This window comes from Lepisosteus platostomus, chromosome 13, assembly GCF_059453375.1.
Source record: "Lepisosteus platostomus isolate fLepPlt1 chromosome 13, fLepPlt1.hap1, whole genome shotgun sequence".
Taxonomy (NCBI): Eukaryota; Metazoa; Chordata; class Actinopteri; order Semionotiformes; family Lepisosteidae; genus Lepisosteus; species Lepisosteus platostomus.
In genome coordinates this window covers 4,215,994-4,230,953 of record NC_142623.1, presented here as the reverse complement: position 1 = coordinate 4,230,953, position 14,960 = coordinate 4,215,994, and the positions used below count along the sequence as shown (strand labels likewise).

General features: G+C 41.7%; 1 protein-coding gene across 1 annotated transcript in view; it reads left to right on the top strand.

Annotated features, from left to right (window-relative positions):
• Window positions 1-4,731, top strand: part of LOC148649674 (chloride intracellular channel protein 4) — a 28,855-nt gene extending 24,124 nt beyond the window's left edge. Inside the window, exons 5-6 of the mRNA XM_088602672.1 lie at window positions 1,268-1,449; window positions 1,963-4,731. Of these exons, the coding sequence (XP_088458798.1) occupies window positions 1,268-1,449; window positions 1,963-2,127 (347 nt within the window). The 3' untranslated portion in view covers window positions 2,128-4,731. The remainder of the gene's footprint in view (window positions 1-1,267; window positions 1,450-1,962) is intronic.
• Window positions 4,732-14,960: the final 10,229 nt, after the last annotated feature.

Genomic DNA, 14,960 nt, shown 5'->3' with positions numbered 1-14,960 from the left:
AATAGCATCTCTCCCATGGTATGTAAGCACTTGGGCGGTGCATTCCAGGGAGTGATAAAGGCGGAATCCTGGCTGACAGTGTCACAGGGTGAGCCTTGAGCCTTAAGCAAATGAAGTCCTGTCACGGTGTTCACTCACAATGAACATTTTGAAGCATGGAGTTTTGTAATAAAACGGTGTGTGTTTTGCTGCTTTGGTTTAAGATGGGATTTTCTTCTATATGATTTTATGAAGATAAATTGTAAATTGACGCTTTTCTAGAAGGCGCTGAACCAAAGCATTAACTGGATATTTGAATAATAGGTGGCATGAATTTCAATAAAAGAGCTCTTATTGAAGGGAGGTAGAAATATACTTTGCAAAGGTTGCATCTGACTTAAAGAGGATTCTGTAAGAGTAGTAGTTCAGGTGTGTAGCTGCGTCAGCATGCGTAGGCTGCAAAGGAACAAGTAATATAGGTTTATTCCCTGCTGAAAAAAAGAAGAAAGAGAACACGACGTTTCGGCCGTGGAGCCTTCTTCAGGTGTGAGCACACCTGAAGAGGGCGGAGACAGTGACGCTGACCGCCATGAGCCTGTTCATTTTAACTGTGGCTAGTGCCTCTGTGTCCAGCAAAACTAGTTTAGGGTGTTAAAAGATTACATTCAAAAAGACAGATTATCATAGGGAAGCTATTAACTAACTTTTGCAAAAGGTCTGACTCGACATTGGCTCATTTTTCTCTTGTCAGGACTGAACACTGCTTAAAACTAAATTGACTCCATATTACTCCGTGTGCAAAGTTTATTCAGCTGTGGTTAGAGCTGTATTCCACATCAATACTTCATGCCGTTGGAGGCTTCCTGTCTGTGATGCGTTTCCAGTATACTGCACTGCCCTCTTGTGGCTGACCAGTCCTTTTTTTTACCCTGTTTTTTTCCCTAGCTGTCTTTCCAACATCTAGTTGGTGTGTTTTTGGTCCAGTGTTCCCCTGGAAAATGTTAAATCTCAGGGAGTCTTTGGCTCCTGGTTGTCCTGGTTGAAAGTGTTCATGTTAATTAACTGTGGCTTTGAATGGTGTGTCTTAATTGAGTAGCTCTGTGGCTATATCTTAATATATATGGCATCTACATCTACATTTCTGTATTTAACTGTGTAGTATAGGATATACAGTGTATAGTAAAGGCCAGCAAGCGTATTTACCATGATATGCAGTCGGCTTGAACAAAGCCTTGCCGGTGTAGAAGACTAGCGAAGGGGCAGTACTGACGACCCGTCCTGTCCTCAGGCCTGGAGCGGGGCCTGCTGAAGACCCTGCAGAAGCTGGACGAGTACCTGACCTCGCCCTTGCCCGACGAGATCGACCACAACAGCATGGAGGACGTCAAGGCGTCGAGCCGCAGGTTCCTGGACGGGGACGAGATGACGCTGGCGGACTGCAACCTGCTTCCCAAGCTGCACATCGTCAAGGTAGCGCCGCCAGCCCGGCCTCCCCATCTGGCAGAGTCCGGTCAGCTTCTTGATTCATCCCGTCTTTGAACTGTATTTCTGGGAGAAAACCTGCCAACCTTACAGGATGCCTGCACAAGCAGCAATTCATTGTCATCTTGCTGAACCGTCCCTCGGGTTGTTTGCAGGGGTGTTCCTGCATTTAATTACGGATGTTAAAGCATTTTGAGAATTGAGGGTTTCATCCAGCATGGAAAGAACGTTATGTTTCAGGTTTAACCATTTAATTCCGGCTAAGTACAATACACGGGGATCCTCAGGTACTTGACAATAACTGATTTTTTTACAAAATTCCTGTCTGACATCTCGCCTCATAAAATGATTTTTTTTATTCACGCAACATCCGTACCAAAAAAAAGGCAAGACCCGTCACAACTCTGATAACTCAATACATGAATGTGTTTATTGAAAAGTTACGGAGTTGGGTTGCTAACCATTTAATTCTCTGGATGTCCTATATTTTTCGTCTTGAAGGTGGTGACGAAGAAATACCGCGGTTTTGAAATCCCCAAGGACATGACGGGCATTTGGAAGTACCTGAGCAACGCCTACACCCGCGAGGAGTTCACCAACACCTGCCCGAGCGACAAGGAGATCGAGATCGCCTACGCGGACGTGGCCAAGAGGCTCACCAAGTAATCAGGCCTGGAGCCCTCCTCTAACCTCAGCACTGGGACTGCTCATGGAGAGAACGCGTCGCATTTATTCAACAGTGTGCGTCTATTCATTTAGAAGCCGTGTCCAAAAAAAAAAATGAACAAAAAGCTGCATGATTTTTTTTTCTCCATTTGCTGTTAAGTCAAAGTCGGAAGGTAACTCAGTTTGCAAGGGGAATGGTGAAGCAATATAAGAGCTGCCAGACGCTGAACCGTTTTCTTATTTCTGCAAGATGGTCCCCTGGCTTGAAAACGGGGATCATCTGCCTTCTCACAGCTTCAGCGACTTTAAAAAAACAAAACAAAAACAAAACGCAGGGATCAGGAGGAGGTTGATTTTGGGAAGCTTTCTTTTAGGGATTTTCAAATGTTGCTTTGTGTTTTTTCTCGATTTCTGTAAATGGCACGTAAGATGAAGAAGTGTAAGTGAAATCTGCTCTATCACATTGGGGTTACAGGGACTGAAGGGGTGTTTGCCCCTGATATTAATGCTTTTGGGGAGTTTTTAGTTGGATTACCAGTCACAGAATAAGAATTATCACAGTTATTATACTGGGGAAAATGTAGTAAAGTAGGTACAAGTTATTACAAGGATAGAGAGCATGAAGATGTTTGACAAAATTTGCATGGCTGCCAATAGGAATAGTGGAAAGATGTAAGACACTGATCTAAGTATCAAAGCGCAGATGAGTTTATAGCTCTTTCGTCTTGAACAGCAAGTGTTCTGTTTGACTGGCATGATGGGCTTGAGGGAATGTTTCTCAGGTCTCCACCGTTTTAAATTCTTAGTCCTTTATCTGGGTATTTTAAAACAAATTGGTCAAACTGTTTCTAAACAAAATCCAATTAATGAAAAACTTGGGTACACGTTTAATAAAAACAGTCATCCAACGGTGAGTTTAGATGAAAAATAGTTCTTTGTAAAAAAAAAAAACAAGTAAGCTTAATTTTTCCTTGGCTTAGCATGCAGGATTCTGATAAATGCAAATGCAGTTGCAAACTTTTGCAAGAAAATGGCATGAAGAAGGTCCAGAAAAGTCAGCCGGGTCTAATAGTTGATGTTCCAGTTTTGTGTGTTTAAAGATTGCAGTGGTTTTACAGTTAATCCTCTTAGAAATTGTTTTCCATTTCGAAAGTTTTTTTTTCTTTTTGGCATTGAATTAAAGAATATGAAGGAAACTGTTGAATCCTGTTGTGCTGGCAGTATTGTCTTGTATTCCTTCACCAAAAAAAGGCTCATTGCCTCATTGTGAGCAGTACAATATGATTTTCAGTCGGGTATATAGGTTTTTTTAACCTTTTCACATGCAAAAACTCTAACATGTATTTGAAAAGTTGACACTACAGATATTTAGGATAATGACTAGTAGTGCAATGATTTTTGACATTTTTTGTGTACCAATTGATTTTACTACATCTAACATTGGGAGTGTCTTGAGAGCAGTGAATGTATACCCAACACCCGGAGAATATTTTTCTAGGACTTTTTTTTTAACCTTTTTAAGATGTGTGTTGTTTTGATCTGATTTTTAAAAAAGGAATTTGTAAATATCTTGAGTGTTCTCATTTTGAAATGTAATTTTTGTCCATGTAGTTAATTTGGAGGAAAATTCTCTCTTCCTGTTTATTTTATTGATAGTAGCACATGTTCAATCTAAACAATTTGAAGTCCATGTGGACAATTCTATAGCTCAAGATCCAGAATTAAGTTCTATTAATCATTGCATTACTATATGTGTGTCAATAACAAACCTGCTGGAGGTGGTGGTATTTAAAAAAAAAGTGAAGTACAAACCAGCAGGGTGCTGAAATCGGCACAGCCTTTGTACATCAGTTAAAACAATTTTACATGTTAAAAACTGGTGCTGCTCATTCATTCTAACCTGGTTACAAAATCAAGTTTGCAACTACAAAATGTAGTTTTTTAAATGCTTTTTTCATAATACAATATTTATTGTAATTATACCCTGCTGTTGCTTTAAACTGCTGTCACAGCTTAAGAAGCAATACACCGATACGAGACTTTCACTAACATCCATAGAATTGTTTGCATTAAAAATCATTTAAAGTGTCATTATTACAGATATAGTACTGTTGATTCCTGCATCTACCATTTTATTTCAGAAAGTATTTATGTAATCATTTAAAGGAACATTTTACCTCCATCGAAATTAAATGCAGTATGACATTAAGAATTGATGACAGGTAATGCTAATTGCTAATGCTGTATTGTCTTCATATAAGACGTTTTGCCGTAATGTGAAATAAGCAATTAAAGACTTCAGATTTTTTCAGCCCTCTATGGAATAAAGCAGTTTTTTATTTTTTTGCTAATTTTGCTTACTAACCTAACAATATTTTTTTTACATATTTATATATACACTTTTTTCCTGGATATTGTTGGAGAAAACGGCTCTGCCAGTTGCAAGTTTTCTGCATTTACTGGTGTTTAGATCCTGTGTCAGTGTATTAACGACAAAAGTTGCAGTAGTACAGTATCTTACCTGCTGCACTGTATATCAAACAACATGCATATATACAAGTAAATTGCTGGGAGCTTACAATAAAACTTATATTTTGACTAGCATTTCTGTGGTTTTATGTCATTGACCTTTTATGGTTTTGCTGGAAGTACCATGAAATCGTGGATCCGTCTGTTCTGTATACAGAACAGTGTAGGACTGCTTTAATTGTATTTAGGAAGGATTTAATTTCTCATTGTAGGTGGTGACCTGGGCGATTTTTTTTCCCATGCTTGATCCAGCTGATTTCAAACACTGTGATGTTGATTATAGTTTATAACAGGTCTTTAAACTTAATTAGACTTCTGCCCATCACAGTACTCTTTTCAGAAAATTCTAACTCGTATTTACTGTGCATTGAGTGCACTATGTATTGCACAGTGACGCAGTGGTCAGCATTGCTGCCTTGCAGCACTGGGGCCCCGAGTTCAGTTCTGAACCTGGGGTTCTGTCTGCGTGGGGCTTGTATGTTTTTGCGAGGGTTTGTTTCTTCTGGTGCTCAAACTTCCTCCCACAGTTCCAGTGGGAGGTAGGTGCTGGTAGGTTAATTGGCTCTGGGAGAATTGGCCTGAATGTTTGCGCCGCTGTGTGCCCTCCGTAGGACTGGTGTCCAGCCCAGGGTGTACCTTGCCTTGCACCTGTGTCTTGCCAGGACAGGCTTTCGCTCCCCTGCAACCTTGAATTGGATGAAGCAGAAAACGACTGGAAGTGTTGGTGTGCAGTTGCACAAAATCCCCACTGGGTGTCACTACAAACTTGCCAGTGAGTTGGAGACGGCCTTGTAATCTGCACCGTTGCGCTGTGAATGAAAAGGCAATTACAGCCTATGACAGTGCTGCTTCTCTTTACATGTGAAAAATAAGGAATTTAAAAATAATGAAAATGCGCATGAACAGCAGTGTCAGGTAGGAGAGGAGCTATTACATGCAGAATCTAATGTTGCATTTATGGTCACTTGGCATATTTGCACAGTTCCAGTTAAGCTGTTTTTCCTAAGGCAAAACACAATTTTTCCCCATACCCAGCATGAGAGATTAAAGACTTCTCCTCTGCAGCGCCAGTGGGCAAAATAACAGATCGCATTTCTTGAAATTATTCTGATTTTGTTTTTCCTGACAGCATTTTCAAATGCCCATGAAATCCCCACACCTAGAGAACCCTCATGAAACCTGGCAAGAGTGTCAAGCCATTTGTTGTCTTTTTAAACTTCTATAACTCCAATGAACATGCAAATGTAAAACTTGGCCCAGATTTTATACTTGTTCAGTGTGATCAGTAAGTCACAAGTTAGGACTGCCATATTTGACAAACATTCAAGATTCCTTTTAAACCCCTTGGCCAATTGGAGCAAAACTGGGTTTATTCAAGTTCTTTTTTTCCAAAGCTTTTTAACGCTGGTTGCTAAAAATCATTGCTGCTTCAACCAGTATCATTCAGGATATTTTTGATGCGTATTGTATCTATGTCTTGCCATATCTGTGATTTGTTACAACACGTACCAATCTCAGATGTGTAGATCTAGAGATGTTCCAGGTTCATGAATCGTCAAGATCAATATCAGCTGATCAGAACTGGCACTTTCCATTGCAAAGGCTTCCGAAACACATCGGCCTCAATGAAGGGATACCTTTCCCTGCCCCCCCAGAGGGCAGGAACCACCTGGGCCTCACTCTGTAGCTTCCCTACACAGCAGATCAGATGGGGAGGTGAGAAAATACTGCTCCAATTTAGTTATGGGGTAAAGGCTGGCGAGATTGTGCACCTCCACACTGGAGTAGCGTTGTAGTAATGCTGTGGGGTATTTTATGATGAAGTGGTCAAGACCTCAGGCTGTTTCATCCTAAGGATGGCACCTCCTGCAGCACAGTGTTGCATGTCAACATGCTGGGGCTTTGTCTAATAGTCTGAATTCTGGTCTGAAGGGAAGAGCACCCCCTACTGGTATGCCATAGGGACTACTGGTCTTCGTTTTCCATTTTGGTAGTGATGGGGCCTAGCCTTGCTTAGTTTCTGGGATCTGACAAGGTCAGGTTAGTACAATGATAATGCTGCTATTGGGAACAAAAAAGAAAACATCTCAAAACTTTGCTTGTATGTGACCTTTGACCTAAAAAAATGCAAAACTCTCACCCCTTACAGACAGCAGATAGGGTCATGGTTATTATGGGACTCATATTGGACCCCATACATCCTGAAAATGTATCATCAAAAAGGTGTCCTTGCCCATGACTTCTACATCTCCTCAAGGTGAAAATGTGTCCCCCAGCCATTGCTCCTTTCAGCTCGATTTCTTCTGATCTGCAATATATTCACATGATTCAACTTTTCCATTGAACGTCTGTGGGTGAAGACAAAGAAGCTTTCTCATGTATTAGATTTTGAAAGTTATTTTGAATTCGCTGCACAAACAAGCCTCCTCTTAAAAGTACGTGTTATTCCATGTGTTTTGTAAGTGAGAAAGGGGGTGTTGTAACAGTGGGGCAAAGCTTTCAGCTTGATTAAAGTATCACATTTCACAGAACAACATGCTTTTTTGTTTCAAGTCTTTCGCAGTTGCGAGGCTTGTGAAGTTTATCCCCCTTCCTAAAATAATTGCTAAAACTCTTCACCTAACTTATCGCACCTATTTTAGAAGATGAAAAGAACCTACAAATTCCTCCTCCCACACATCTTTTATAAGAATGCTATACATTTTTTGTAATAAAACAGTGAAGTAAAAACAACTGAATTTATATCTGAAATACTCAGAAATCTCTGCCTCTTATTAACCTTAACCTTAATGAATGTAGGTTATCCTTCTGCATTTAGCTGTTATAGTCAGCTTTTGCAGTTGAATGTTGTATGTTTCTTCTGCAATCCACTTGCACACAATCCAAAATATAAAATGAGTTAAAGCCAACATTATACGAGTCACTCTGCAAGATCTGAGATGCTTGTAATGTTCTCTGCTGAATGTATCACTTTATCCTGGGCCTCACAATCGAACAATAAGTTTGACGTTGGTGCTCTAACATTGTCGTGTTGAGTGAAAGGTTTATAGCAGGGTTCCCAGTCCTGTGCACACACACACACATCAGCTCATGTTTTTCCATTGGAGTCCTAAATTAAATTATTGAAACTATTATCAGGTCTGTTAAAGGCTGAATTTGAATTCTGCATCTGGTTATAGTTCTTAAACCTGTATGAAGTTGCCTTGTAGCTGTTGTGTTTCTTCAAGTCTCCAAACTTTGCTAAAATAAAAGGAACTTGCGAAGACCCTGGCCGCACAATTTGTTTGTGCAGTTAAGGATTCATGTCAGTCAAGAACTGAGTTGCAACGCAGCAGACCTGCTGGGTGGGTCCCTAGGTTTACAGGACAGGCCACACTCAAGTTGCTTCACTAGATCGGAAAGGAAGGCAATTTTTCTTTTTCTGGCCTCCTGCTTTCCGTTGCACGATTTCTGCCAAGAGGCTGTTTAGCCAAGCCGGTGGCTCTGTTTCGTGCCTGTTATCACATGGGCACAGCTTTTGCTGTTTAAAACATAACCTGCTGGTCACACGCATGGGAGTCCTTGAGACGGGAAAGCAGGCTTTCCTGGCTCTCTGGGATCTCTGTGTAGTTGTTGTTCTTGGAATAGAGGAGGCCAGAAAATGCCTACATGATTCCAGCACTGTAGGCCTTTACATCCCTTAATGGTTTCCATGCCATTTTATCAACTTTTCAAATCTTCGGCAGTGCTGTTTTTTTTTTTAATTTATTAAATATGTTGGCATCTAATGCCTCTTTGGGAAGAAAAAAAAAATCAACGGTGCAGTCTTATGAGCAAACTGTAACTCTTCCGCCTGAACGGGCTCAGATTTCTTTCTGGGACTTGAAAACTGTCACTTTCGTGTTACAGTAATAACCGGCTGAGTTTTACCATGAGCGCTGGAGAAAACCTTTTACATTTTCTTTAAATGGTATTTTTTTAACGTGGATCATTGTTTCTAATTTTTTTTTCCTAGAACCGTAAGTTAAAACCACCTTCCCAGCGAGTACTGCTGCTGTCCTGAGAGCCCTCCCTTCACGTCCGGCACCCTTGTCCTGACAGCGATAATGTGGCAGAAACTGAGCAAGGTGGCAAGACATCATCACAGTCCCCCCCCACCCCCACTGTCTTTTAATCCGACAAGGTGTTGTCGTCATGCTCAGGTGCTGTGATCAAAATCCCCAGCGCGCAGGGCAGGAATTTCAAAGGCGGAGGACACTTTGCCCAAAGGCGAAGGCGGGGTGAGAGCTGGTGTTTGATTGGCCTCTTTCATCTCCCTGGCGAAGTGCTGTGACTTTGCCTGAGGCTGCCGTGTCTACCTTGACAAGATGCCAGCTCATGCGGTGCCCACACAAGGCGTGGCAGTGCCATGCTCTGGGACAGGGGAGAGCGATGTAGGTGGTGTGGTTTCCACTGTTGTGGTGACGCAGCGTTCTGGGTATGTGGGTGACCATGTTTCTACCTGAAATATGAGCCACCGTGGCACAGCGGGTAGCAATTGGGAAACCGCTGTTTTGTGTACCCTAGCCCCACAATAACACACTCTCCTTGATGTGTCTTTTCACACTCTCGATCTCAAACAACCTGCAGCAGATCCTCAGCGCTTGTTTTCAGCGCCACGCCGTAGCGACACGTGGAAGAGTGGGTGCAGTTTCTGAACCAGGGTGCTCCCAGACTGCTTGAACCTATGAAGATCAATCTGGAATGGCAGCAGAGTTTCTGGTAGGCCAGCTAAGTCCTTTGTTCATGTGATATGTCATGCAGTGAGCTTAAGGAGAAAGCAGAGCATGATTGGTTATCTCCTTGTTTATCTTGGCACATCATCTGAGCAAGTGTGAGACCGGCCGTAGTTTGGCTTTGATAACCTTGGCAGGCAAGAAAGACTGGGACTGGCTTTCTGTTAGCACTGCCTAACACATGAATGCTGCCAACACTCTGTATTTCTTGTTGCCAGTGCAAAAACAAACTGGGCACACTGGTTGCAAGTGGAAATGGGAGGCTCATCATGGGCTGTAGCAGTGAGAGGAAGCCTTATTACATCATTAGGATGGCAGCTATAGTGGCTGAATCGTGATGACTCACAGAGTTAGGGTGATGGTGAGTCAACCCTCCCCGCCCCCACACACACCTTCACAATGGAGCTGATGACTAGCGTTTGAACCAAGTGTCATAGGAAGTCTGAGCTTTTATTCCCATCATCCCTGAGTCGAACACATTGCTGAAAATGGGTCTAAACAAGGTCTGTTTTTCAGGGTTGTGACCCTGACTCCAGTCCTCATGTGCGTGTCTGCTTCTGTTCTCTGTGTGTGGTGGTCTCTCTTGTACTACAAGGGTCTCCTGCCTTTTGGTTTCCTGTAGTTGCTGGTGACTTATTTGAAACAAATGATGGCTGAAGTGGCCTGAAGTTTCCCACCCTTCAGATCCTATAAGGCAGGAACATGGAGGTCTTTGCGCCTCCCTGGGTGCAGAGAAGCCTTCAGCCTTTCCCAGTTCATGAAGAAGGTGACTGGGAATGGCTGGGGCCCGCAGTGCTCACGGATGCAGTCTGAGGGCTCTGACTGGGCTGGGGCGTCTCCGATGTTCCCAGATTGGTGTGACAGGGTGTGGCTCGGATGGCTGGTGTCTCAGGAACATCCCGGAGGAAAGTCTGGGAGTTGTTATCTCAGCCTGGATCACAATTAAACCCAGAGGTTTGGGGAGCGTTCCAGATGTGGAAAGGGAACAGCAGGAGGTCACTTCCCCTGGCAGTGTGGTTATAGAATGCCTGGGGGGGGATAGAATCACAGAGCCTCAGCCAGTAACCACACAGCTGGCAGCCTGGTACAGACAGCTGGGGGGGGGGGGGGGCTGGAATAACTGTTCCCCTATCTCACCACACCCAGCAGGAGCCATTGTGGGAGGAAACCAGAGGCTTTTATTTGGGAGCGCAGTTTATTTAACATGTTCATGAATGAGGACCGGTCCCTGAGCAGATCGGTGTTTTTACTCAATACGGGAAAGGGCGTGCCCCATGGACGCCCGGGAATGTGATTCAGAGGGCTGCCCAGTCATGACACCTTTTACTCCAGCTCTGATCTGAGCAGACTGGCAGAGTGCGGCCAGCTCCGTCCTGGTCGGGGCTGATCGGAGAACATTCCATTCCAGAATCGCCTGCTACTCTTCTGGAATGACCTTATTATGTCACTAGGGGGAGCTCTCCCACACTAAGCTGGAGCTCATGCATTTTAAAAGATGAAAGATTGAAGTATTTTCTCCACATGCTTGGGTTTTTATTCTTTACTGCATTTAACTAGAGAGTCTACCTTTATAACATGTAGCTGTTGGCAGTCAAATCGGTCATTGTAAGCTATAAGCGTCGCTGATAAAAGATTCCAACCACAGTTCAATAACTTCATGTACATTTCTTTTTCTTTTTGACACATCACTTCTATATTTTAACAGCAGCACAATGCCTTACACCAAAGAAACATGACCTCTTTAAAGAGTTCACTCTTTTCTGCAATATAATTAACTACCAGTACTGACAATTGTTAGAGCTGTCAGTCATTTGAGGTGCTTATTTCTAAAGGCAGAAAGCATTTACTGAGTCTGACCTTGAGATCGTGGTAATAACACAAATGATTTGTGCTCCTTTCTTTTCCCAGCTTTTTGGATGTTGATGCTCATGTACAGATTGAGTATTTTCTGGGGTTTCATAACCTATGTGTAACAGCTGCAGGGCTCAATCTTATTTCTCAGACTAGCCAAAACACTGATTTGTACATGTTGAGGATGAGTCGCTCTGTTTCACGACTTAAATTGATTATTGATGAAGTAACACAGAGATTGGCTCAGGTTCCTAGCCTGTGGCACCATCCTGAATTCATTTCTTTTAGTCAAAAATATTAGTCCCAGGGGTAACAGCAAGAAGAAGTGCTCTATCCCTGGAGAGGCTGTGCATGAGGACACTGGGGCTGAGAGGTCACTCTGACCCAGGTGTTTGAATTTCCTCTTTCATAGTGGACATTATCAGAGAAGGAACTCATTGGCATTTATTGTCATTTATTTTTATTGTAGTGAGTTTGGCTTGTGCATTGCATGTAACTATTAACTGAATGATTTTTGCTTGCTCAAACACAACGTTGAATGTAACATAAAGTTTTTCTGTTAAATCCCTCCCTTTACTTCAAACAATGGTTAAGTCTTTTTGTTTTCACTAAAGAATACAGAAATAAGACTTTGTTAATAACAGGTTTGCTTCAGATTTCTCTTGAATATCTGGGGCATGACCTTTTGCGATTTTCTGAGATCTGTTACTTAGACATTTTCAAGTAGACTACATTTACTGTGTCTGTCTTACATCCTCCATATCATATTCTGTCTTATACATGCAAAATACAGTACTGAAGTGCCAAAGCCTGCATCCTCTGAACAGTAGTTAGTGCTTTCAGGAGAGCAGTATTTCCTGCATATTGATGTATCTAAGCTGACACTTGAATTGAGAGCACAGGTGCTGTCCTAACATGATCAGTCAGCTAGATTTTGGTGGTGGACAGGAGTTTGTCTTGGGATAGTTTCTTTGATTACGATGGAACATCACAAAGCACAGAACTGAGGCCAGGAGCCTTGGAGGCCTACAAGCTGATGAGAGACCATCTGCAATGCTTTTAGGAGTATAGTTAAAATTCTAAGTGCTTTCTGCGGTTAAGATTCTGTGCTAAAACCTGTAAGCTAGGATTGCAGTGGCTTGGATGGAGAGCAAACAAATGTCTGAAAAATCCCCATGGCCACACTCAATTCTGTCTTTTTCCCCCCTTTCCTCACCCATGAAAATACGGCAAAAGTTCTATTGAAGTGATCTAGCAGGTCCTTTTTCAGAGCCACAGCACAGAGCCCATATCGTACTCTTTGAAGTCTTGGCCTGTCATCCATCTAATGCAAAACTTGCTTTCATGCTATGCCAACTACTGGAAAGCCTATGCTAGTAAAGGGAAATTGTCTGCTATATAGAATATATACATTTATACCGCTACACCCCCCATAGTTACTTTATAATGGCCCACCATCCACTGCATGTAAATGATGGCTCTGGAATCAGTCAATACTGGCCACTTTATTTTCAATAAAGTAGCAGTGTTTCATTTCTGCTTATGGTCCAAGTAGTCAGATTACAAAGATATTGTATGAAATTACGCAATTATAAAAACTTCACTGTGGCATAAAAGAATATTTTCTGTGAACAGAATAAAGAACTTGGTACTTCTTGTGGCATATGCACAGAAATGAAATAGAAAACCGACCGTGGTTTCAAATTGTGTTTCGAATTGGTTTCCTAGTGCTCTTGTCCTAAAATTCAGAGCAATCCTCTACTTTGCCACCTAGTGGACAAAATGGTTGGTGCTATGAAGTGTAGGGCCTCTTTTACTGAAACGCACTTAAATGTTACACAATTTTTCTTCAAATGTAAATGAAAATATTTTTTTCAGTGACATTACGCTCTGGATCTTAAACTGAGGTTTTCAAAGGCATTTGTTATAACTGGACTATTTGATGGTCCAGTTACAAAATATATATACATATATATACAAATATTTCAGGTGGGTAGCTGCGTCAGCATGCGTAGGCTGCAAAGGAACAAGTAATAGGTTTATTCCATGCTGAAAAAAAGAAGAAAGAGAACACAACGTTTCGGCCGTGGAGCCTTCTTCAGGTTGTATATTTGCTATATACAAATATGTACAAAATATAAAATATTTACAAAATATATTTGTATATATTATACACAAATATACAAAATTAATAACCAGCCTTATTGCAGCATCATGAAGCAACACTTCACAAGCAATCAATGCTAAGGGGCTAGAGAAAATGAATTGCACATTAGCTGTGTCAGTGGTTTTTGAGTCCTAGTAGGTTTTATAAACAGAAATCTTCCATCAGCACACATATACTAAGCAGGTAGCAATACATTCTTGAAAATATTTTAACCATTAATTGCATATTATCAGGGCTGTCACATGGTGTTGATGTGTTTCTTCCTGGCTTGGCTTGGCTTATGACCTGCATGGATAAGTCTAGACACCAAGGTGTATGTTTGTTTTATAAACTAATACAAAAAAAAGAATCTAAAACTAATTTTAGCAAAAACTTTTTAAATGCATCCTGCATGTGAAGTGCGCATGAGCACTTACTCTCTGGAGCAACACTCCTTTTTGAGAACATAATGCCGAAGAACATCAGGCTAGTTGTCCCAATTTTCCCGTTACGCTTATTTGCGTGCTAATAGCTGAATGAAATCCTTAGATCAATTAGCTGTTTCCTGAGATTAATTAGTAAACTTCAACAACCCAACTCCTTTGACCTCCTTAACAACACTTAGCAGTTGTCTTCATTAAAGGCTATGTGCCAGAGTTTCATCCAGTGAACTTGACAAGTTTATGAGCTATACCAGAATCTGAATCATTGATAGAAATTAGAAGTCCTGAGATTGACCCTGTGGCACTCCACTAATTTCATCACCTCGGATTGAGCATGTATCCATTATCTGTACTGTTTTTGTACTGAGTAGCCAGGTGTCAATCTAGATGCATGCTTTTCCTTCAGTGCTTCCCACCAGCACGTTGAAGATTTACCTTTTTACCAGGACCTTTATGAAAAGCCTTCTTTGAGGATTGGGGGAATTGACAACAAATTGTCTGGCCATGTTGATGGAGCCGATACCCCAGTTTCTTTCAAGAAACAGCTGGATGAGGTTCACAGATCCATCCCCTACCTAGATTGGAGGAATGAGCTGCTCTTGTGGCAGATGATTTTAATGATTCCAAGCCAAAACGTCACGTGTAAGAATGCTGTTTATTGTGAAGCAAAGGGAGAGTCTGTCCTACAGTACTGGAGGAGTTTTATTCCGGCCATCATTTGGTGGTTCCCTGCTCCTTTTTTTGTTGGTATGAAAAATGGTTTGGAAACTTATTTCTGCTTGGTAATCTAATGCTACGGTATGACTCAAACCACTTTTTTGCCTTGTTAGATCTTCTAAATTTTGAGATATAATTGCCATACTCCAGAAGGCAAATTCTGAAATATACAGTACACTATAATCAGCTGACCCTTCTTTTGGGTTCCACAAGGCACTTGGATGAACTCGCGTCTGAATTTTACTCATCTCTAATAAAGTGTCCCCTTTAATATGTACTGTGTGTTATGAAAACGGTAATTAGATTTTGCTGTTCATCAGAAACAGATTGCGCTCTTTTTTATATTCATACTCGCACAATTGCGAAGACTTACAGACACCAAAAACGGAGTTG